Source organism: Varanus komodoensis, unplaced genomic scaffold (assembly GCF_004798865.1).
Source record: "Varanus komodoensis strain SLA01 unplaced genomic scaffold, ASM479886v1 scaffold14_1, whole genome shotgun sequence".
In the NCBI taxonomy this organism is placed as follows: Eukaryota; Metazoa; Chordata; class Lepidosauria; order Squamata; family Varanidae; genus Varanus; species Varanus komodoensis.
The window spans coordinates 25,515,962-25,537,432 of record NW_025335438.1 but is presented as its reverse complement, the minus strand read 5'-3'; the positions used below and the strand labels follow the sequence as shown (position 1 = coordinate 25,537,432).

The 21,471-nt window shown below is 38.2% G+C and overlaps 2 protein-coding genes across 5 annotated transcripts in view; one reads left to right on the top strand and one right to left on the bottom strand.

The window, feature by feature from the left end:
* The window catches only part of RMC1 (regulator of MON1-CCZ1), a 35,378-nt gene extending 28,017 nt beyond the window's left edge, over positions 1–7,361 (top strand). For 3 of the 4 annotated variants that reach the window (XM_044424015.1, XM_044424013.1, XM_044424018.1), the window contains one exon: positions 6,393–7,360. In XM_044424015.1, coding sequence (XP_044279950.1) covers positions 6,393–6,455 — 63 coding nt within the window. In that variant the 3' untranslated portion in view covers positions 6,456–7,360. Of the gene's footprint in view, positions 1–6,392 lie in introns of all 4 variants that reach the window. The other variant, XM_044424016.1, reaches the window with a different exon arrangement.
* NPC1 (NPC intracellular cholesterol transporter 1) overlaps positions 1–21,471 on the bottom strand; it is a 34,498-nt gene that overhangs the window by 5,971 nt on the left and 7,056 nt on the right. Inside the window, exons 2-19 of the mRNA XM_044424012.1 lie at positions 18,270–18,392; positions 17,710–17,816; positions 16,466–16,641; positions 14,946–15,113; positions 14,107–14,356; positions 12,329–12,405; positions 11,566–11,936; positions 9,188–9,414; positions 8,331–8,431; positions 7,370–7,472; positions 5,381–5,570; positions 4,312–4,494; positions 3,908–4,022; positions 3,124–3,251; positions 2,881–3,021; positions 2,121–2,210; positions 1,742–1,932; positions 159–274 (exon numbers count right to left, since the gene is read on the bottom strand). Of these exons, the coding sequence (XP_044279947.1) occupies positions 159–274; positions 1,742–1,932; positions 2,121–2,210; positions 2,881–3,021; positions 3,124–3,251; positions 3,908–4,022; positions 4,312–4,494; positions 5,381–5,570; positions 7,370–7,472; positions 8,331–8,431; positions 9,188–9,414; positions 11,566–11,936; positions 12,329–12,405; positions 14,107–14,356; positions 14,946–15,113; positions 16,466–16,641; positions 17,710–17,816; positions 18,270–18,392 (2,857 nt within the window). The remainder of the gene's footprint in view (positions 1–158; positions 275–1,741; positions 1,933–2,120; positions 2,211–2,880; positions 3,022–3,123; positions 3,252–3,907; positions 4,023–4,311; positions 4,495–5,380; positions 5,571–7,369; positions 7,473–8,330; positions 8,432–9,187; positions 9,415–11,565; positions 11,937–12,328; positions 12,406–14,106; positions 14,357–14,945; positions 15,114–16,465; positions 16,642–17,709; positions 17,817–18,269; positions 18,393–21,471) is intronic.

Below are 21,471 nucleotides of genomic sequence, written 5' to 3'. Positions count from 1 at the left end.
AAAATTACTGGTATTAGCCAAAAATTGGTCTAATTTACATCTGCTAACAGCTATGAAATGGCTGCTTCCCAATAAACCACATGAACTGCTTCACATGGAAAGTTTTCTAGAGACAGTCATTGCATTTAAGTTATTTCTAAGCTGTTCGGGCAAAATACCTGAAGCATTGCAGAATTGTCCAGTGGTGTTATAGGTTCTGCAACAGGAAGACTGTGGTTTGACCCAGTCAAAATAGTCATCAATCCAAGAAGATGGAACATAACCAATTCTTGTGCTACAATATAAACAGAAGTCGGCATCTTTAGCCAAACTTTGTCAATATGCATCAAAAATGGACATTTTCCCACAAATACTACATTCACACAATGTAGTCTGGAGGACTAGCAATTCTTCTGGACTGGAAGGAGATACACTGATCTGCTTGAAGTGACATGACAACACTGGGAAATTGTGGGGCAGATCTCCCATGCCTCAGAGCAGGGGGAGGTGTTGGTGAGTTCAGATGGTGTTAGGAGGAAACAGCAGGGCTTGTTGATAGCCCTAAAGAATGCCAGGGACAATACAGGAGTGGAGAAGGAGGATGGTAAAGCAGGGAGCATGAGCTTTTGGGGACGATGGGCTTATTACAGGGCTGCTGGGCTAAGTGTCTATCAGGCACTTTGTGGGAGCTTCATAAAACAACCTATCCACCACAGCTTATTGTGAAGGGGGGTTGCTGTGTCTCGCCAACTCAGCCACATTATTTTAATTGATCAGACAATCACTGAGAAATCTATGACTCCTTCCTGAATTACAGAAGACATAATAAGGATTATTCTACAAGCTGGACATAACATCAGCACACAGTTATTTAACTGATGGATTGAAATCTAGATTCTCAAGATGTATGAACACATACTAACAAAACATGGTTTGTTAACCATGAACAAGCCAGAAAGAAAACCCATTGTTTCTTGCTGGATTGTGAACTCTGCATTGTTTAAACCATGGGATTATTGTCATGTGTGAAGCATGGGTTGTTTTTTCAGGCTACAAAAGCAACAAGCAAAAGTGCTGGGAAAAAAAAAAAAAACCAAACAATTACTCTACATGCCAGGAGAACTTCTTTACTGCTCTACACTTTAAAGGCATTTGGAATACAGAGAGGGACTGAGTGAAAGAGGAGGGACACAAACAACCCAGGGACTAAGAAAACAAACTAGGGTTCATTCAATCACCTGCAGACAAGTCCTTAACAGGACAACAAACTATGGGTTCAATAAATTGAGGGTTACTACAGATCAGATGCCCATATTATGGAGTCCTGCCATGTACTTACAAACGGCTCACCATGGTTCACTTAAGCCATTGGTGGGCTGCACTGAGTGCCACTGTGGGCAGGCAGACATTCTGAATAGTCAGTGCCTGGCTGCAGTCTTTTGTCTCATGTGAACCAGGAGCCATAGTTCATACAAGGATTAATCAACCCTTGCACAACCCCACAACAGCCCATTAGGGTTGTTTAACCACTCGCCAGCTCTGTTTGACATGCCACAAGTGACCACAAAATATTAAAAATGGGCACCTGTCCACACCACCATATATCACAGGCTACTGTGGCTTGCCTAAGCAGACTGTGGTAGGTTCTCTTATTGTGCAAACCATACGCGTAAGCACATGAAAAAATACAGTCAGTGTCCTTTTTCTATTCTAATACATTTTTGCTAAACAGATTTGCATGAAGTAAGAATTGTTCACTTACTAGCTACTAATATCTGCTGCATCAGATATTTGTTGTACTAGGGAATTGTTGTTGCATCCCATTCCACCACACACCATATTTTGCCCATCCAAAGTTGTATAGTTATGTCCTTCTTGTATCACAAAGTATACTGGGGGACCTGCGTGCAAGTAATTGCTGAGAGCGTTGAAATAATCCATCATATATGAGTCCTAATTAAAAAAGACGGAGGGAATATAGTTACCAAAAAGCATTTTAATTTCTACTATACTCATCTCTCTAACCCTGAGATAGGATGCGATCTCAGAGGAGGAGGCTAGTGATACTATTTTTCAATATTTTTGCTATATTTTTTTCTTTTGAAAAAAGGGAAAGGGAAAGACACATGGAAAGCACTTACATCTGGCATTGATAGTCTCTGATCCAGGCCAATCTCTACTTTGTGGACAACTGCAATGCTGAATGATAATATACCTACAAATATCGAAATCTGGAAAAATAGTAAATAGAAGCCTGGTTTAATTCCCCCAGAAAAACCCTGTCATGTACAGCTTCAAAGAACTTTGCACTAGCTCAATATTGCTGGAAAATATAAGCTTGCTCCTCCTTCAGCATATTAAGAACTAGAATTTCAGAATTAAAAGCATGACATGCATTGGCAGTGTGGTAGATTCAACAGTTAAAGGTTCTGTTTGAAAGTCTGAATTCAAAGAATTTACTGAACACTTTTTACTCTTTCAGGCTATTCAGACTACTGTGTAACCTATCCATTCAGGAAAAAGTTGTTTTAAAAGGAGATGATTAAATGTAACAGCTATTAAGGGCACAATGCTATGGGTGCTAGATGCTCTCAAGACAGCCATAGGAAAAGGTGGAGTCCCAGCTTCAACTTCAGAAAAGTGCTCTGAGGTCAGAGTCAGGACTCTGGCACTCACTCTGTCTACCATTACAGCCAGTGTGGTTCTTTCCATGCTGGCTGCAGTTCCAAAGCTGGAAGACTGACTTCAGAGCTGGCACTAGTGGAGCAGTGGGGACAAACACAGAGGGGAAGAGTGAGGCAGTACGCACTACAGCCTTGTCCAGAATCTTGGCAGTGCTTCCATTGCCCCCTGCCCAAAGTAGAAACTTTTAGTCCCTCTTAGACATCACAGAATACTTACGATGATTGGTCTCATCCAATCTTTCAGAAGAAATGGAGAATATATGTTTTTGAAGAATAAAAACAACACATTTTCAGAGTTCTGCACAGTAGTGACTTGTTCACTACCTTTAATGCAACAGAGGATATCACATCGATTTTTCTGGAAAATGAAATGCCAAAATGAATGTGATTCAGCTGTGGGGCAGTATAAAAGGAAAAAAAATAATTGCTCAAAATAAATATCCAGAAATTATGGACTTACTTCTTGACGCTTAATGTCCAAACCCAGTAAGCTTATGAAACAGGTAATCTGAAGGAGAAAATCAATGAATACAGCGACTGCAGCAAAGAGGGAGAAAGTGCGAACAGCAGGCATAGTAGACAAACTCCCTAAAAAAAAGAGAGAAATGAACAAAAATGTTGCATGCTTTCACTATATTTACACAAAAAGTTATGTAAAGCTCATGCCACACCCTAGTTCCCATTTAAGACAGCATGCTGAAGACTTCCTTCCATATATGAATGACAGAAGGTTGCCTCAATACTATTTAAGAAAGAAACATGTTTAAGGACAAGGGGTCTCAATAAAGACCCTCATCAGGCAAGATATTTTAGTTTAAGTGATACAGATTCATAAATAACCACAAAATAAAACTTGTGTTATCATTTCGTTCCACAAGAGAGCCCCCTTTTACCTTTTTGACCAGCAGTACATTTATTGCATGATTATTATTACCAGTAAACAACAAAAAAACAGATAAAGAACTATGGCTCTCCACTATAGCAAGATCCTGGCAATTTGTTCTTTAGGGATCAGTGTATCTAATATACAATTTGCATGTTATTTATCTACCATACCTCACCTGTTTGTGGGTTGAGCCTATATCTAGGGGTTAGAAATACTGCCTTTGCAAACAGAATATTCTAATTAAACAAACATGCATTTATAACGTGGTGAAGTATTTTCATTTTTCTCCACATGAAAGGAATGAACAAAGCACAAAATACATTAAAAGCCGACATGTAGAAAAATTAAGAATGCTTACCCAAGAAGAAAGCCACTGTCTCTGAGAGTGATGAAAGGAACATGCTAGGAGCCACATCTCCAAGGATTCGGCCAATCTGCTTATCTAAGGTTTCACTTTGCAGGCGTTCATCTCTCTGGAATTATAACTCAGTTATTAGAAATTAGAACCAGAGAAAGTCTTTCAAAAATCTAGAACACAAACTTCTCTATTCAAAATATATTTAATGTGGCAAACCAACAAAAAGAGTCTCAAATCTTCTTTAAAGATATTGCAGGAATCCAAAATAAGGCCACAGTTTGTGAGCTCAGGTCAGAGCAAAAATGCTGGATGGAACAGAATACTGACCTCACTTACTACGATTATTCATATGTAAGTTATACTTGAAATAAATTCATCAAACATTCTAAACATCACAAAAATACCTGAAATGTCTGAACAATGATGAAAATGTTGTCTACTCCAACTGCCAGCACCAAAAATGGAATGACTTCAATAACGATCAGTGTTATGGAGACTCCAAAATAGCTGAAGATACCCAGAGAACAGGCAACTGAACTCAGTACAATCAGGATGCCTGCAATGCCCAATGAAACTTTTGAGTCCACCTAACAAATGAAGATACAAAACAAAACATTAAATATATTTAATATAATTCTTATGAATGCTTAAGCTTTATTTATTTTATACACAAACACACACACACACACACACACACACACAAGCAATCCTGAAGTGAGCCTCTTGACCATATGTTATCATCAAGAGAGCTCCTTTGGAGGGTTATGAAAAACTTTTTGCTACTGTAATCACAGATTAAACTATAACTTACTGCCCAGTCTGCTTTTAGTTTTCCATAGAAAAAACAGTTTATGCATTACTATCTTCATCTGAACACAGGCATCTTACTTAAAGTAACACAGTGCTGTCATGATAACTTTAATGCTTTGATGCTAAATTCCAATATAGACTCACAGTTTATTTGTTGATTTTAGTCTCTTTTTTAAAAAAACTCAAAGCAAAATTATTAACATACAATACAGCTAACAGTATTTAAATTTTTAAACCAAAACTACTGATGCATAAAAACATCATATGCCTTCAAATCCTAATTCAACAAATGATTCAGAAATCTTTTGCTGGATCAGGGGAAGGGTTATTCTGAAACTGAACATAATCTTGCACTTTTAGTACTTTTAACTCAGAATGAACTTACATCCAATGCAAAGCAGGATCATGAGCAATGAGTTTATAAAAGTGTTAATATACCCTTAACATGAAATATTTAGATATTCAAAAAAAGAAATGGGATAAAATGAACAGCATGAATATTTCAGCTTGTTCCCCATATAAAAGTAAAAATGTTAAGGCAAAGAAAAAAGATTACAAATATGTAGAAGACCTAAAATTTTTAAAATCTATTAATTTTAAAATCTTTAGTTCTTTTAAAAATTTGCTATAAAATTGCTTGTCAACAATGATAAAGATGCATACCAAGAATCTAGCAGCACTTTTGATGTGTCCCAGAGCTATGGATATGTATATAAACATGACTAAATAGCTAATTACAACAGTTCTGGCATCACTATTGCTTTCCCGGTTTATTTCATCTTCAATGCTACGTTCAGCAGAGAAGGAAATGGTTAAATTCGGGTTATTGTAGTTTTTCACAAAGTTGATGAATCTGAAAAACAAAGAACAAGTCATTGATTTCTTAGAAAACCCCTCAAATTTCTTATCAATTACTTTGGCAGATCTTCAGGGCAACCTTGATCAACATTCTTTCCAATTTTTTAAATGTTATTTATAACATGTTGCATGTTTTGATGAAAAATATGCTGACTGGGACGTAGCATTCAGCCATTTTAAATGCTGAAGACACCACATTTTCCATATGTTCCAAATTAACATAATCTTTTGAATTCTAAACTTAGACCCATTCATGGTTTTAGAATCATAGAATAGTTGAGTTGGAAAGGGCCAAGAAGGCCATCGGATCCAACCCCCTGCTGTTGCAGGACACCAACTCACACCATTCCACTCAGATGGTTGTCCAGTTTCTTTCTGAATGTCTACAGTATGGGAGAGCCACCACCTCTCTAGGCAGCTGGTTCTACTGTTGTATTGCTCTGATAGTAAGGAAGATTTTCCTGGTATCTAGCCTGAAACATACGAAATTTTCTGGTGGACATTAACTTGTTCTATTTGCATGGGAAACTGCTTGTGAAAATTATGTCAGATAAAGAATTAGTATTTTATTTAACAAGGTGATTTCTGAATAATGCAAGTAACTCCCTATCTGAGAACATAATGAAATCTTTGCATGACTTTGAGGTGGGGGAGGGTGTAACACACCATGAAGTTGATCTTTGTTACTACAGGGTGTGGCAGAAATACCCCCCACATTTTAAACTTTCACCTATGTGTCACTAATGAACTTATGCAAGTGCCAGTGATGTCTTCATTTAGCTAATGACTTCCCTTTTTTTTATATACCCACATCTAGCAATATGGTTTGGACTGGTGCACAGTGTGCTTTTGCTGTAGAAACGTTTTTGAAGAATGGTGAATCTGTAATTGCAACACAGAGAACTTTTCAAACTCATTACATGTTAGGTCAGAATGCTGTTCCGGACAGAAAAACAATATTACTATGGGTTGCAAGTTTCAGAGCCACAGGTTCAGCACTGAAAAGAAAGCCACCTGGAAGACCTCAAAGCGCTCGAACTCCAGAAAGTGTTCAAGCTGTGAGACTTTCTGTTACTCAGTCTCCTACATGTTCAACTTGTAAACATGCTTCTGTCTTGGGATTGTTGGACCCTATTTTTCTGAGGAGAGAAACCACTTGGTTACAGTAACATCTGACCGGTATGTGGAGATGCTGCAGACATTTCTGGAACCAAAAGTAAACGATCTTCACAATCAGGATGTGTGGTTTCAGCGAGATGGAGCCACCCCACACAAAGCAAGAAGACCAATGGAAGCTCTGAGGGAAATGTTTCCAGGATGTTTGATTTCCTTACGCGGTGACACTGAATGGCCTGCATGCTCGCCCGATCTCAACCCCTGTGATTTTTTTCTCTGGGGTTACTTGAAAGCAGAGGTCTACAAACATTGACCATGTACCACTGAAGAATCAAAGGATGCTATTCGTCAAAAGATTGCAGAAATACCACCTGGAACGACTCTTTGAGTGATGGAAAACTTCAGAAATCGTCTACAACAGTGTATAGTGAATAGAGGCCACCATTTGGAGGATGTAATTTTTAAAACCAAATGAATAAAAACTGTAACCCTTTGTTTAAACAATAGTGAAATTAATTTTTAATAAATGTTGTTTCTTTTTCCTTTTTTTAACTTTTAAAATGTGGGAGGTATTTCTGCTGCACCCTGTATTTTAGATTATCTTGCATAGGATAACTACTTATCTCAAAAAGATGGAATTTACATGGATTCAGTTAAGCCTCAATTAGAAAGACTTACTCCTGTTCCCATGCCAGAGCTTTCATTAGCTTATCTGTGTCATTGTAGTAATTCTTCACAGGAAAAGTGATCACAAGAGCTGTAGCATTATTGTAATTTTCACCTATACATTAAAGAAGAAAATTCATAAGAAACTATACAAGATATTTTTCCAAACAGCTCATAAGCAATCTCCTCAGTATGCAAATTCTCTCTCCTAAGTAGATTGTCTAAATCTTTCCTCATATCACTTTCATAGCGCATTCTGCTAGATGTGACCCATTTTATTTACTACCAAAAGTAGATATCTTATGTGCTGATCTAGGTCTATACTTCAGGGTGTAAGTCCAAAGGATTTTAGTGAAAGTTGCCTGAAAATACTTGGGGCCAACTACTTGCCTTCCTTCTGTTTGCTCCCACTATTACAGACATTGACCACAGTAACCACTACGCTGCCTATACGCACATGCACTACAGTCTTTGGCTCTTTAGAAATTACTTCATTTTCCTTCATTTGCTGGTATAACTATTTCCTTTCAGTATGCATGCTCAAAATTTGAAGCTTATGACTTTTAATTCTAATGGCACAGAATCAAAGATCATTATTTAGTTCAAAGGATACAATAAGCAAATGCTGGACGGAGAGTAAGAATACCAAAATTTTCTATCCAGCTGATCTAATATAAGGTGTTATTACGCTTGATAACAAAGAAAATCCAATGTGCAACTCGCATGTCACTTTCTGCTTAGCATGTTATATCTTCCTCCAAAGCAGCATGACATGCTACCAGACAAGTTCTGCCACCATATTAAAAAATTGCAAAAGGAATGTGTAATTGTTCATAAAATTTGGGACATAGGGCTGAATATGAAGGGCATGAATATCCAGATAGGGATTGAAAATCACTGAAAACTGCTCTAAAGACATGTTAATAAGTCAACTATGCAAATCAACAAGGCTGCTTTGACACATTATGCTTACCATCGTATCCTCCCATCACCAGCCATGGGAAGACAGGGCCACCAAATGTTCCCAAGCATGGTTCATGAAGCAAGGTCGTGTCATTCAGCGATGCTGGAGCCCTATAAAATCATGTATAATATTGCCAAAATGTGTAAGCATTTATTACTCATGAAAATACTTCAGTGAATCACATTTTATAAATCCAGCTATTTTCTGATAGTATGTTGAGCATTACTCAACCATAAAAAAACCCTTATGTATCTTCTAGTTTTGACAACACAGATATTGATCGGCAATATTTCTTCAAGTGAAGGCTCATTTAGTTTGGAATGTATTCTTCACTTCTCAATTCTGTTTCTCATTTCTTGCTTAACACTTCAATCCAGCAACATACTTTCATCAAAGTCACTTCCAAGAAAGCAATCGATCTTCATTTCCAAATAAAGGAAATAAGCAATAAGCTTTCCAAATAAAGGAAAAGGATCAGATCATGCTTTAACTGATATTTAGCAAGAGTCTCTCAGTTCAGACATAATGGAGAACTTGAACTAATACAAAGCCAGAATACATGCTCCAAAGGAGCAAGAGAGGAAAGGACACAAGGGTTGAATGCTTGCTGCAGCCCTTGTTTCTAAATCAATAATCCATTATTTATGGAGCCTCAAAGAACTGTACAAACTATGTCTGCTTATAAGTTTTGCTTTAACACGCTAGAGAATTTTTCTCTCAAGCAAATCTTTCAGAAGAGGCAGCTGGTAACCAAAGAAAATGGAAGTCACCTGATGATGATGATGATGATTTAAACTGACAGGCAACAGCAGTTGTGAAGCAGGACAAGTGCTACATTAAGGGGGAAGTATTGTCACTGTACTTACCGGACACAATACAAGAAGTGAGCATGGTAGTCAGCATAGGTCCACCAGGCATCAGAAATGTTATTATCTAAGACAGAATGACTGTTCTGGAAATAGTTGAGCACACTCAGAATAGTGCAGTTGTTGTTGTAAGGAGCAAGAGGAGCTAGGCAAATGTCCTTCAGTGTTACGGTCTCATTATTATAAGAAGCAGTTATATTTTCAATAGCATTCTGCAAGTCTAATACCTAAAAAAATAAGAAATCAAAAAAGCATTGTTCCTTTAGCATAGACACAGGACAGAATCTCTTCTACAGGTTTCAACAATGCATCTTGTTCCATTGAAACCAGATCATAATGAATGAAGCCAACTATAGTTTACATTTTAACATCTTTGCTTGCTTGCTAGTTGCGAAGTTGTGTCCGACCCATTGTGAACCCATGGACAACACTCCTCTAAGCCTTCCTGTCCTCCACCATCCCCCGGAGCCCACTTAAGCTCACAACAACTGCTTAGTGACTCCATCTATCCACCTCATCCTCTGCCATCCCCTTCTTTTGCTGTCAGTTGTTCCCAACATTAGGGTCTTCTCCAGTGAGTCCTTCCTTTTCATTAGGTGGCCAAAGTATTAAGACTGACTGGTTTGATCTCCTTGCACCAAAAAACCCAAGCATGAACACCACATTTTTCTGCCTCCAAGTTGTGATAAAATATATTTCCAACAAAGAGTCTGAATCAGGTTAAATAGAAATAGAAATTTCATAAAATTAATTTTACTGTATAATATTGCAGCAAAAGAGGGTGTGGGTGGTGCAGTGGTTTAAACTGCTGATCTGCTGGGCTTGTCAATCAGAAGGTTGGCAGTCCTAATCCACAGAACTGATTGAGTTCTCGTTGCTCTGTCCCAGCTTCTGCCAACCTAACAATCTGAAAGCATGCAAATGCGAGTAGATGCATAGGAACCACTTCAGTGGGAAAGTAACAGCATTTTGTGTACCTCAGCATTTAGACATGCTGGCCACATGACCACAGAAAGTGTTTGCAGACAAACACTGCCTCCCTTGGCTAAGAAATGAAGATGAGCACTGCCCCCTAGTGTCAGATGCAACTGGACTTAATGTTGAGGGGAAACCTTTACCTTTACAGCAAAATCAGAAGGAGAACATGGATGTTCTCTATCATCATGAGGCTTATTCAGCTAAGATTAAAGTATATTTAATATACCTGTATCAAAAAGTAGTTTTCAGCAGGCATAAAGGAAGCCACAGTCTGGAATTTACAGGAGCTGAACAAGACTGTCATGGATAAGACATTTTGAAGAACTTTCATTAATAGTGTCTCCGTAAGTCAGAGAGGACTTGACAGCACATAACATTTGACTTGCCAGACTGAAGAGTTCTTATTGAAGTGGCCCCCAGCTCTTAAGGTGATTTAACTAGGTGATGTCCCATCTTATATTGTGTTTCCATCTGATTTTTATTAACTTCCCCCTGGCCTTATCCTTCTGAGGCATAATCCATCTGACTCAACAATGTTCCACAGACATCAGGCATGATATTCTAGTGGTTGGCAAGGAGAGCAGTGGTGAAAAATTCAGCTTCTTCCTAACCTCTTCTTCACCTCTTGTCCCAACCCAGAAATTCATTAGACTAAGAATTTGTCATGCCTCCACTTGAGGAGTCTTCATCTACCTAGTTAAAAGGAAGCCCTGATTCCAGTGGATGTGTCAGAAACAAGAACTCAGGAAGCATTAGATAAAGAGGCAGGGCCCTTGAGGGTGAACAGGAAAAGTTAACTCAGGGAGACTTGGAATCTGACTTTGAGATAGGAAGACCACAGAGTCCCCACTGAATGCTATCACTTGAGAAGTAGAATAAATATTTTCCCTCAGGCAACCTGCCAGATTATATGCTAGGCTTGGGTAATTAACTGCAGCTGGAAACATGGTCATATCCAGTCAGGTCCTCAATAAAAGGTTTACACGCATGACAACAAACTGCTGGAAATAACTTCTAACCTGGTCTTTGCACCTTCGATCTTGCTCACTGATCTTTGCCTTCCTTATTATGACTGAACTCCATGCATAACTCTGCACCAAACCCCAGTGCCGAACCTCTACGAAATGGACTGATATACTTGTTTAATTAAAAACCTGGGTTGGATTCTGACTCTGTCTGCTCCTTTGGAAATTCTACCATTGATTGACTGTTTTATTATCATGTTTATCTATACCACAAATTAGCTGGCTGAGTTTTCAGCTTTACTGCTGGACACCACTTTGAAGTCAGGCTTAAAACAGGACATAACTACTGATCACATGCAAGAAAAGGTTTTGTTCTGGGAACCCAACTTTCACCTGCAATCAGTAAATGTGAGAGAAGGCAAATTTTCCTATTACCTGATGCAGAATAGGCTTGGTAAGTGGAGGGCCAAAAGGAACATCAGATCCTGTTGGATAGGGAGAGTATATATCTGGCTTGGTATTTGGAGCTTGAATAATTAGTTGTTCAGTACGGAAGAAAGGTCCAAAATGAGTATCAAAGTATTCCTTCTCATTGCGAACTTGACTATTTGGAGATGACCAAAGGTCTACAGGATTTGTGGTTAATTTGAGAAACATGAGGCCTGAGGAACACATGGCGATAAAAACCAGGGAGAAGAGAATAACAGGTCTTGGGTTTCGAACACAGAAAGCTCCCCATGATGAGAATGTGACTCTTAAAGCATTCTCAAACTTCTCACCAAGACTTTCACACCAGGTAGCTTCTCCTGAAAGAACACATACAGAATGAATAAGATTTTAATTCCCAACACCAATAATACCTTTAAATAGATTAGGAGCTTCCCAATATTATTTATGTACTTGCTAAAACAAAGGAAGATAAAGTTGCTCAGATGAAATGAAAAAAGAAAGCCATGATACTGTTATGCTTGATTCAGCTATTATAAAAACAAAAACAAACAAACAAAAAACAGGAAGCCTGGTCTTCAACACAATTAAGTACTGGTGGGAAGAGAGAAGCATTCTAAGGCAGCAGGCTTCTTTAAGAACCAATTATTTATATTACTTTTTATTATTGAAAGTAAAAAAGTAAAACATGTGAGAGAAGAAAAAACATGATACATGTTGTCAACCCATGTCATAACATTCTAGAACTTACCAATATTCTGGCGTGAGTTAACAGAATAAGCAATGTTGCTGTCAATAGGTGTGTATTCAGAAACGAAGTGCCTCTTCCTATAAATGGGACAAGCATGGACAATATAATTTAGGAGCTCATTCCTAGTTTTCCTTTTACTTAAATTTGTGATAAAGTAGATTGCAATTTACCAAAAAAGATAAAAGATGTATTTAGCCATATATAATGAAAATAACCATAATATGCAATTGAGAAAAATAAAAAGATCTTTGATCACATATATTTAAGTCAATCTGGTAAGAATGTTAAGTTATGAAAATTGCACTACTACCCAATCTTAAAAATACATTGAGCTGCAATGGAATTTTGAATGGCATAGTTCCTGAAGCATTTTTGCAATTCTTCAAAGACCACATGCTGGATCCAGAAATGCCTCTCAAATGGTTGAGGAATTCTACTGGCAGAACTGGACTTGGGTTTTTATCCTCTCCCGCTGCCCCCAGCCCCATATCCTCTCCTATGTAGGGTTGTGAGCCTCTCTGGAGAAGATCCGCAGGGCATGTAGAGGAAAGAAAGGGCACAGAAGTTCAGGGCCAACCTAAATAATGTGTTGACTTCAACTGCATATCAAGTAGTTTAGCCAAATTGTCACCAAGATAGTTAAGACAATCCTGATCCATAATCATTTTTGTAAACATAGGAATAGAAGAATTATTCTGTATAAGACCAAAGTCCTATATAGTCCAGTATAGCATTCCCAAAGTGATCAACTAGATGCTTTGGGTAAGCATGCAAGCAGGGTAAGTGCAACAGAACCCTCTCACTTATGAGAGCAGAATGGGGTTCAATGTTTTAATGTTTCCACAGGGTGGCAAAACCCCATACAATAATTGCTCATTGGGAAGAAGGCTAGCTGGAACATTTTTTTCTTATTGTTTGATTCTTTGGATATCTTTATTGCACTTTTCAATAAGTGGTTTTTGAAACATACATCCCAGGTTTCTTTATTGCTTTCAGCTTTATTTAGAGCACAGCATGTAGTTTCAATACATTTTAAAGGGCTGACTTAACATATTGCTTAATGACAAATCTGTTACAAATTCCTATTATTCTCTCTTATTACACACATGCAAAAATCTTCCTCCTTCTCAGCAACACAGAATTATTGAATATACAAAGTCAGAATTTGCACTGGCCACACTGGCCAGAGGCTTCTACACATTCTCGTTTCATACAATGCTTTTATTTTGTCAAGCTACAAAGATGCAACTGTCTAGCATGAACCGGGTTTCTATGAGGCATTAGCGTTAGCAACTAGGAAAGAAAAATCCCATGACTAATAACAGTTCACAGGACATTTAGTTGTCTCATTTTTTGCTGCCTCTGTAGTTTCAGTCATAAGTGATACTGCTGAAGGTACACAGCGCATTATCCTCACTGAGCCATGCTCATTTTGCCTAAATCAATACTAGCACAAAATTGAGCCCAAGGTAAGCCAAATGGACACATTATAATGAGTCTCTCCGTGGCACCAGCCAACCCTGTTTACACTTATGTTTATCTGTCTAGGTAACAAGATTATCAATGTTCAGTTACTATAATACCATGTGCTGCACTTTTACATTTCAAAATGCTTTCTTAAAGAACAGGGAATGTTACCACTAGGTATAAGAAAATGTTACTGCCATACAAAGGGATGTCGAAAAGGTTTAATAAACAACATATTTTTTTTAACATTATACAAATTTCTGCTCAATCTTATGTTCTTTTCTAAAAATTGAAGAGAAATTCCTATTTACCTGTAACACCAGACTCCAAAAACTGCTGCAAAAAAGACAAGCAAAAATCCTGTGTAAGAGATCCACATGATGACATACATGGCATCCAAACCAAGCAAAAGCCAAGGTGCTGGAGGTGCAGGGGGTTGTGGCTTGGGGCCACAGACAACAGAACAATCCTGACAACTGCAGGATGCTGTGACATCATCCACTGACTCATTGCAACCTTTCGTAACATTGTTCATCGGAATCTTTCCATGGATAGGAACATCTAACGAGAGAAGTTAACACAAAACATAAAAAATGTGATGGAGCATATGATGGAGCCAAAAAAGAATCTAGTATGAAATATACTTCCTATGAGCTACAAACATATGACCTAGAATTAAAGTTGTCTTGGCACAGCAGTCTTCAAGAACCACTGAAAGAACAATATACTGACAGACCAAGGCCATAGATCTTCTCAATTTGGATGATAAGCAGTATTTTCCAGAACTGAATCTAATTTATAAGACTGGAATTAAGGTGCATATTTAGAGATACCAGTAACTGCCAAGTCTTTTTGGATAGTGATACCCTTAACCTTCTCTGCATGTGCTGACTTCTAGATTAGTCAAGTGCTAAGTATTTACCACAAGTAAATATTAAAAAATTTGTGTCGAAAAAAATCCAGCCAAAGTTTCTCTAAACTAATGGAATCTAATACCATGTATTGTATCTAATAATAGAATTGGTGCCATTTTCCCCCAGCTGAAAAATAGTTCAACCACTTATGTATTTCACTATAAGGCTGTGGTTCTCATGACTCATTCCTCAGTAAAAAAAAAAAAAAAGCATTTCAGAACATTTGTGTCTCCTACCTGAAAAAACTGGAATTATGTTGAAAGGAGTCTGACCATTCGTCTTACTAAACATATACTGAATCCAGTTGGTTGCATTGCATTCATTAACATCTTTTCCACACAACAGTCCCAATGCTTTAACATTACTTGATGGAGCTTCTACATCTTTACAGGCATTATACATAGCTAGAAAAGTGTGATTTAATAAAGAAAAGGACAAAGTTAATAACTCTGAAGAATACAAATATAGTTTAAGCCGAGTCAGCACCAGCAACAAACCGACTTTGAGTTTACAGCAAGGTAGCTAAAGATTAAGGCCTGTTTCACACACAATGCAAAACCATTGCTTAAAAAATCAATCAAATGTAATTACATGTGAATGAGTACATGCAGTCATTTCGCAGGAAGTTTAAAATCATCTCACAAGCTTCAGAATGGCAAATGATTCTCTCCACAGTTCTCCTTGAATTACACAGAATACATTTTTCGTTTCACCACTTTCACAAAATACAGAATGCTGTTTCTGGCTTACCCAGAAGTGAGTCTCATAAAGAAGGCAAATCTTGAGACAGAAGAGGTGAGGGTAAAATAATCCCAACTAAAGTTATGGGAGAAGCAGCAAAGGGATCTGTCTATATTTTCTTTGCTCTAATGAGGTGACTATCTTATGAAGGTTGGGATATTGGACAGCCATTGTGGTGTACTGGTTAAGAGCATGGGACTGGGACTCAGAGGATCTGGGTTCTAGTCCTTGCTCGGCCATGGAGCCAACTGGGTGACTTTGGGCCAGTCACAGACTCTCAGCTCAACCTACCTCACAGGGTTGTTGTTGTGGGGATAAGATGGAGGAGAGATGTTGTAAGCTGCCTTGAGCCCTTTGTAGGAAAAAGCAGGATATAAATCGAAACATTAAATAAATAAATAAGATGTGCTTTAGCTCAGATGAAGCCCAACATGGAATATTTTTAAAATATATTCAAATAGCTATTAAATATAGATTTAAAAATTGAAACCATTTGAAAATAAATTAGGAACTTTTTAAAGTACTTCCTCTAATATTAAGCAATCTAAATTAATTAATGCCTTCTACATACTATATTATGCGGGGATTAAAGAGGTTGGCAGGATGCATGGTTGAATACAAGCTAGAAAAAAGAACAGAGGATGGCATTTGAGAAACCTTTTCCAACCATTCATTGGAGTACTGGAGAAGAAAACAGTTGCCAGATTGAATATTCTGACCCAGATTACACTGTATCTCCTAAATTAGTTTTAACAAATAGGATTAATGACAGACCAGTTTATCCAACAGAATCATCCCCGCCCCATTAAAAAAAAAAAAAAACTCTTCAACAACACACGCACAGTTCACTTCCCCTCCTCAACTTAATCTTCTTTTCCATGCCAGTTGATGACTTGACTTGCAGATGAACCTGTTTAGCTCATTTATACATGCACACACAAAGAACTGCTTTTATAAGATCCAGACAGTGCGCAAAAATATTGAGAAGCTACAAATATTTGATTGCTTTACTTACCGTTGCTAAATTCTTCTCCAATGTAATATTGTAGCTCTGTGATACTAGTTTTATTTTCTTTTGTAACTGGATCATAATATGGCATTGTTTGTGTAACATTCAGAAACTCAGACTGATGAGGACTGCAGGTTAGCTCACAGAAAAGGTTTATTAAATTATAATAACAAGAAGGACACCTGAAGAGAGAATCAACATTAGGAATCTGTGTATATTACTTCTGTAAATGCACTGAAAATGTAAGATATTTCAAAAAGATAATGGGCCAGCTTACACAACATGAAAGCCCACTATGGACCACCATTTTCACTATGCAAAAATTAAACAACTCATAATTCTAGAACAAGCCACGAATTATGCAAGAAATGGTTAACCTAGGCTTGCTGGGTTCACATGACACAATAAATCCCAAGAGGATGTTGGATATGCTCATGGGTGACACGATTTGCCACAGTTTAAACAATCCATGATGAGCTATGCTCTGTTAACCTGGACAATATTTGTTTTCAAAGACGATAAGCAGCTCTTATGGCTCAAATATATTTTAAAAGTATACCCTTAACATTTGTGGATCCAAGAATGGCCAGCAAATTCTTCAGCTATGCAAATCTTAGTAACATTTCATTTAAAGAAACCCAACTACAGAATCCAGAACAGCAGTGAAAACAACAAGTTTTACATATCCTTACTCAACATCAGAGAAGTGGGGCATGCTCCCATATACAAGTACATAGGAGCCGGCTGGAGCTGGGGGTCAGACTAGATGGCCCGGGAGACCCCTTCTGACTCGCTCTGTTTCTATGCTTATTGCCTACGATTCAAAAACCACTGTATACTGTGTGTTTGCACCAAATACAAACCAGTGGCAACCTGAATTACAGACACACAAATATAAAGAAAACATATTAAAGGAACACTTCAACTATTGCCATTCACAGAACTGGTTTGTAGAAAATAATTATTCTGACAAAATGGCTAATGTCTCCACACAACTCACTGACCAGCCTTCAGAGAAAAGCTGTTCAATACATCACACTGATAGCATTCCACCATCAGATGAACAGAATAATATATGGAAAATCTTTGGGTTAAGCTAGATAAATTATTGTAGTTTGCATATATACATTTTCCCTTCATCTTTCTTAGGAAAATGAGTAACTACCTTCAGTTTATTTAAAAAGACAAGACAAAGATAACCTTCCATACAGGTACAACATGTAATGACTCAACACACTTCTCCTACTGACCTGGAAAGAAACTGCAGAGGAAGCTGCATGTTGTCTTTCAGAGTCTGAAGTTGCTCTACATCACAGCAAAGACTAACATTACCAAAGAAGAAACCTGGGCAGAGTTCCTTAAAAGAAAATTGAATATTTAAAGAAATGTTTTCAAAATTGATAAGGCAGTACCCATTTTTTCCAATGGTAGACTCTACACATTTGACTTGGAAAATACATCCCATTGTTTTTGGCCACACACTTCTGACTTAGTATCAGGGTGACTGCAAAATCAGTAAAATCATGCATCCTTAGAAATGTGAACCCATTGATATTAAAAGGTTCTGGTAATTTTATATGATCTGAAAACAAGTCACTGAAAACAAGAAATGTGCAGGCCAACTAATAAGGACAAGTTCAATAATCAGAATACAGATTACTGCCATGCAGTTAAAATTTTGTCTTATTTATAGTAACAACAGCATAAGGATTAACTGTTTTCATTGTGCTAAAAATGGTTAAGAAAAATATGGTTCTACCATGTTACCATTAAAATTCCTATTTTTAGCTGTAATTCACTGGAGACTTACTTGCAACAATTCATAGCCATCCTTTGGTAGTGGCAATGCTGGGCCATAATATTCACAATTGTACCTTTTATCTGGAAAAGCAATTCCACACTGGCCATACCAGATGCAGGAGTCTGAGAATACCTACACAGCAGCAAATAAATAAAATTAAAATTTTAAAAAAGTTACAATACTTACAAAAGCATATTAATAGCTGAAATTAGCAACTTTAGTAATCTGAAGCTAGAAAAGGCTAAAAAAGTGTCATTTCATATCAACCACCACTGGTTTCATGACTGTAATAAACATTTTTTTAATAAATGCTTGGTTGGGTATCAGGAAGATAATTTTAGAGGTTCCCACAGGCTGCTGTGCACCTCCCCATGTCATATTACAATCTACTTTGGGGATTTTGAAAGCAGCCCCCCATGTGGTATGGTGATTGTCACTTAAAAAGCACAGGTTCAAAGCCCTATTAGGCATACAGAAGAATGTGTTCAGCATTCATATAAATTGTCTTAAAATTCTATGATGAAAAGTATACAGATCATCATAAAAGTCATGGAAGAAAAATCTGCAGCATAAAAGGTTTCTCAAGATGACAGCCTCATTTATTTAAAAAAAAAAAAGATGACAGTCTCATGATACATATGAGACACTGGGTAATCATATTTTATCCTGGCTGTAGAAGGAAATGGATAGGATCAGCATTTTCACAGTGACTCAACATGTCACAGTGGTATTTCCTTCTGTCCAATTAGAAACCACAAACTGGACAACACTGCATAAAATTCAGAGCTATATAGTGGATACATCTCCAATTCAAAGCTTTTGTCAGTCACTAGGTAACCACTGGAAGCTATTCTCTCAGGCTCAGCTTCCCCCAATCTGTAATAGAAGGAGATGAGCACTGTACACCTTTCTCTGTCTTACATGGTGATTATGCAATATAACGCATAAGAAATACTTGTTGTTGAAATACTGCATGCATAAATGACATGATTAGATATTGGTGTTAGCTCTCTCAGTGCTTCAGTTTGCATAAATCACAATTATTAAGGATGCCTTCTAGTGGCACATGGCCTCTAGAACAGTCTCCCACATTTGGCTCAGGAAGAAGAAACTGTAGCAAACTTGAAATGTTGTGTTTTTTTTTATCTTATCACATGGAAATCCTGAAATGTCAAGCAGTATAGAAGCAGCAATGATAATCACCACTACACTATTAATATCTGCAAGTCAAATGTGCATTTCCAAAGTTTTTTGGCTTGGATTTTGAAGAATAATACTTAAAGCAACCACAACTCAATACAAAACTGGCAGCTATTTTGTAGAAGCATAGCATTGGCATCCAAAGAATACAATTTTGAAGGTTTTTCAAGTCTGGAAGCTTTTCATCTAAATGGATCTGCATGCACAGTTCTAAAGAAGATAATATTATCTCTGGAATGACCTTCTACAGTTTACTGCCTGCAATGTACTTACAATATATCACAGAAGTGAGTACACCCCTCACATTTTGTAAATATTTTATTATATCTTTTCATGTGACAACCCTGAAGAAATGACACTTTGCTGCAATGTAAAGTAGTGAGTATACAGCTTGTATAACATTGTAAATTTGCTGTCCCCTCAAAATAACTCAGCACATAGCCATCAATGTCTAAACCGCTGGCAACAAAAGTGAGTACACCCCTAAGTGAAACTGTTTAAATTGGGCCCAAAGTGTCAATATTTTGTGTGGCCACCATTATTTTCCAGCACTGCCTTAACCCTCTTGGGCATGGAGTTCATCAGAACTTCACAGGTTGCCACTGGAGTCCTCTTCCACTCCTCCATGATGACATCATGGAGCTGGTAGATGTTAAGAGACCTTGCGCTCCTCCACCTTCCGTTTCAGGATGCCCCACAGATGCTCGATAGGGTTTAGGTCTGGAGACATGCTTGGCCAGTCCATCACCTTTACCCTCAGCTTCTTTAGCAAGGCAGTGGTCGTCTTGGAGGCGTGTTTGGGGTCGTTATCATGTTGGAATACTGCCCTGCGGCCGAGTCTCCGAAGGGAGGGGATATTGCTCTGCTTCAGTATGTCACAGTACATGTTGGCATTCATGGTTCCCTCAATGAACTGTAGCTCCCCAGTGCCGGCAGCACTCATGCAGCCCCAGACCATGACACTTCCACCACCATGCTTGACTGTAGGCAAGACACACTTGTCTTTGTACTCCTCACCTGGTTGTCGCCACACACGCTTAACACCATCTGAACCAAATAAGTTTATCTTGGTCTCATCAGAACACAGGACATGGTTCCAGGAATCCATGTCCTTAGTCTGCTTGTCTTCAGCAAACTGTTTGCGGGCTTTCTTGTGCATCATCTTTAGAAGAGGATTCCTTCTGGGATGACAGCCCTGCAGACCAATTTGATGCAGTGTGCGGTCTATGGTCTGAGCACTGACAGGCTAACCCACCACCCCTTCAACCTCTGCAGCAATGCTGGCAACACTCATACGTCTATTTCCCAAAGTCAACCTCTGGATATGACGCTGAGCATGTGCAATCAACTTCTTCAGTTGACCATGGTGAGGCCTGTTCTGAGTGGAACCTGTCCAGTGTGGTGTAGTGGGGAAGAGCATGGGGCTGGGACTCAGACGATCCGAGTTCGAGTCCCCGCTCGGCCATGGAGCCAACTGGGTGACTTCGGGCCAGTTAAGACTCTCAGCCCAACCTACCTCACAGGGTTGTTGTTGTGGGGATAAGATGGAGGAGGAGAATAATGTAAGCTGCCTTGAGCCTTTTGTAGGAAAAAGGCAGGATATAAATCGAAAAAAATAAATAAATAAACTGTGCTGCAGCTCAGTTTCAGGGTCTTGGCAATCTTCTTATAGCCTAGACCATCTTTATGTAGAGCAACAATTCTTTTTTTCAGATCCTCAGAGAGTTCTTTGCCATGAGGTGCCATGTTGAACTTCCAGTAACCAGTATGAGTGAGAGCGATAACACAAAATTTAACACACCTCTCCCCATTCACACCTGAGACCTTGTAACACTAAGTCACATGACACCGGAGAGGGAAAATGGCTAATAATGCCCAATTTGGACAGTTTCACTTAGGGGTGTACTCACTTTTGTTGCCAGCAGTTTAGACATTAATGGCTGTGTGTTGAGTTATTTTGAGGGGACAGCAAATTTACACTGTTATACAGCTTGTATAACAGTGTAAATTT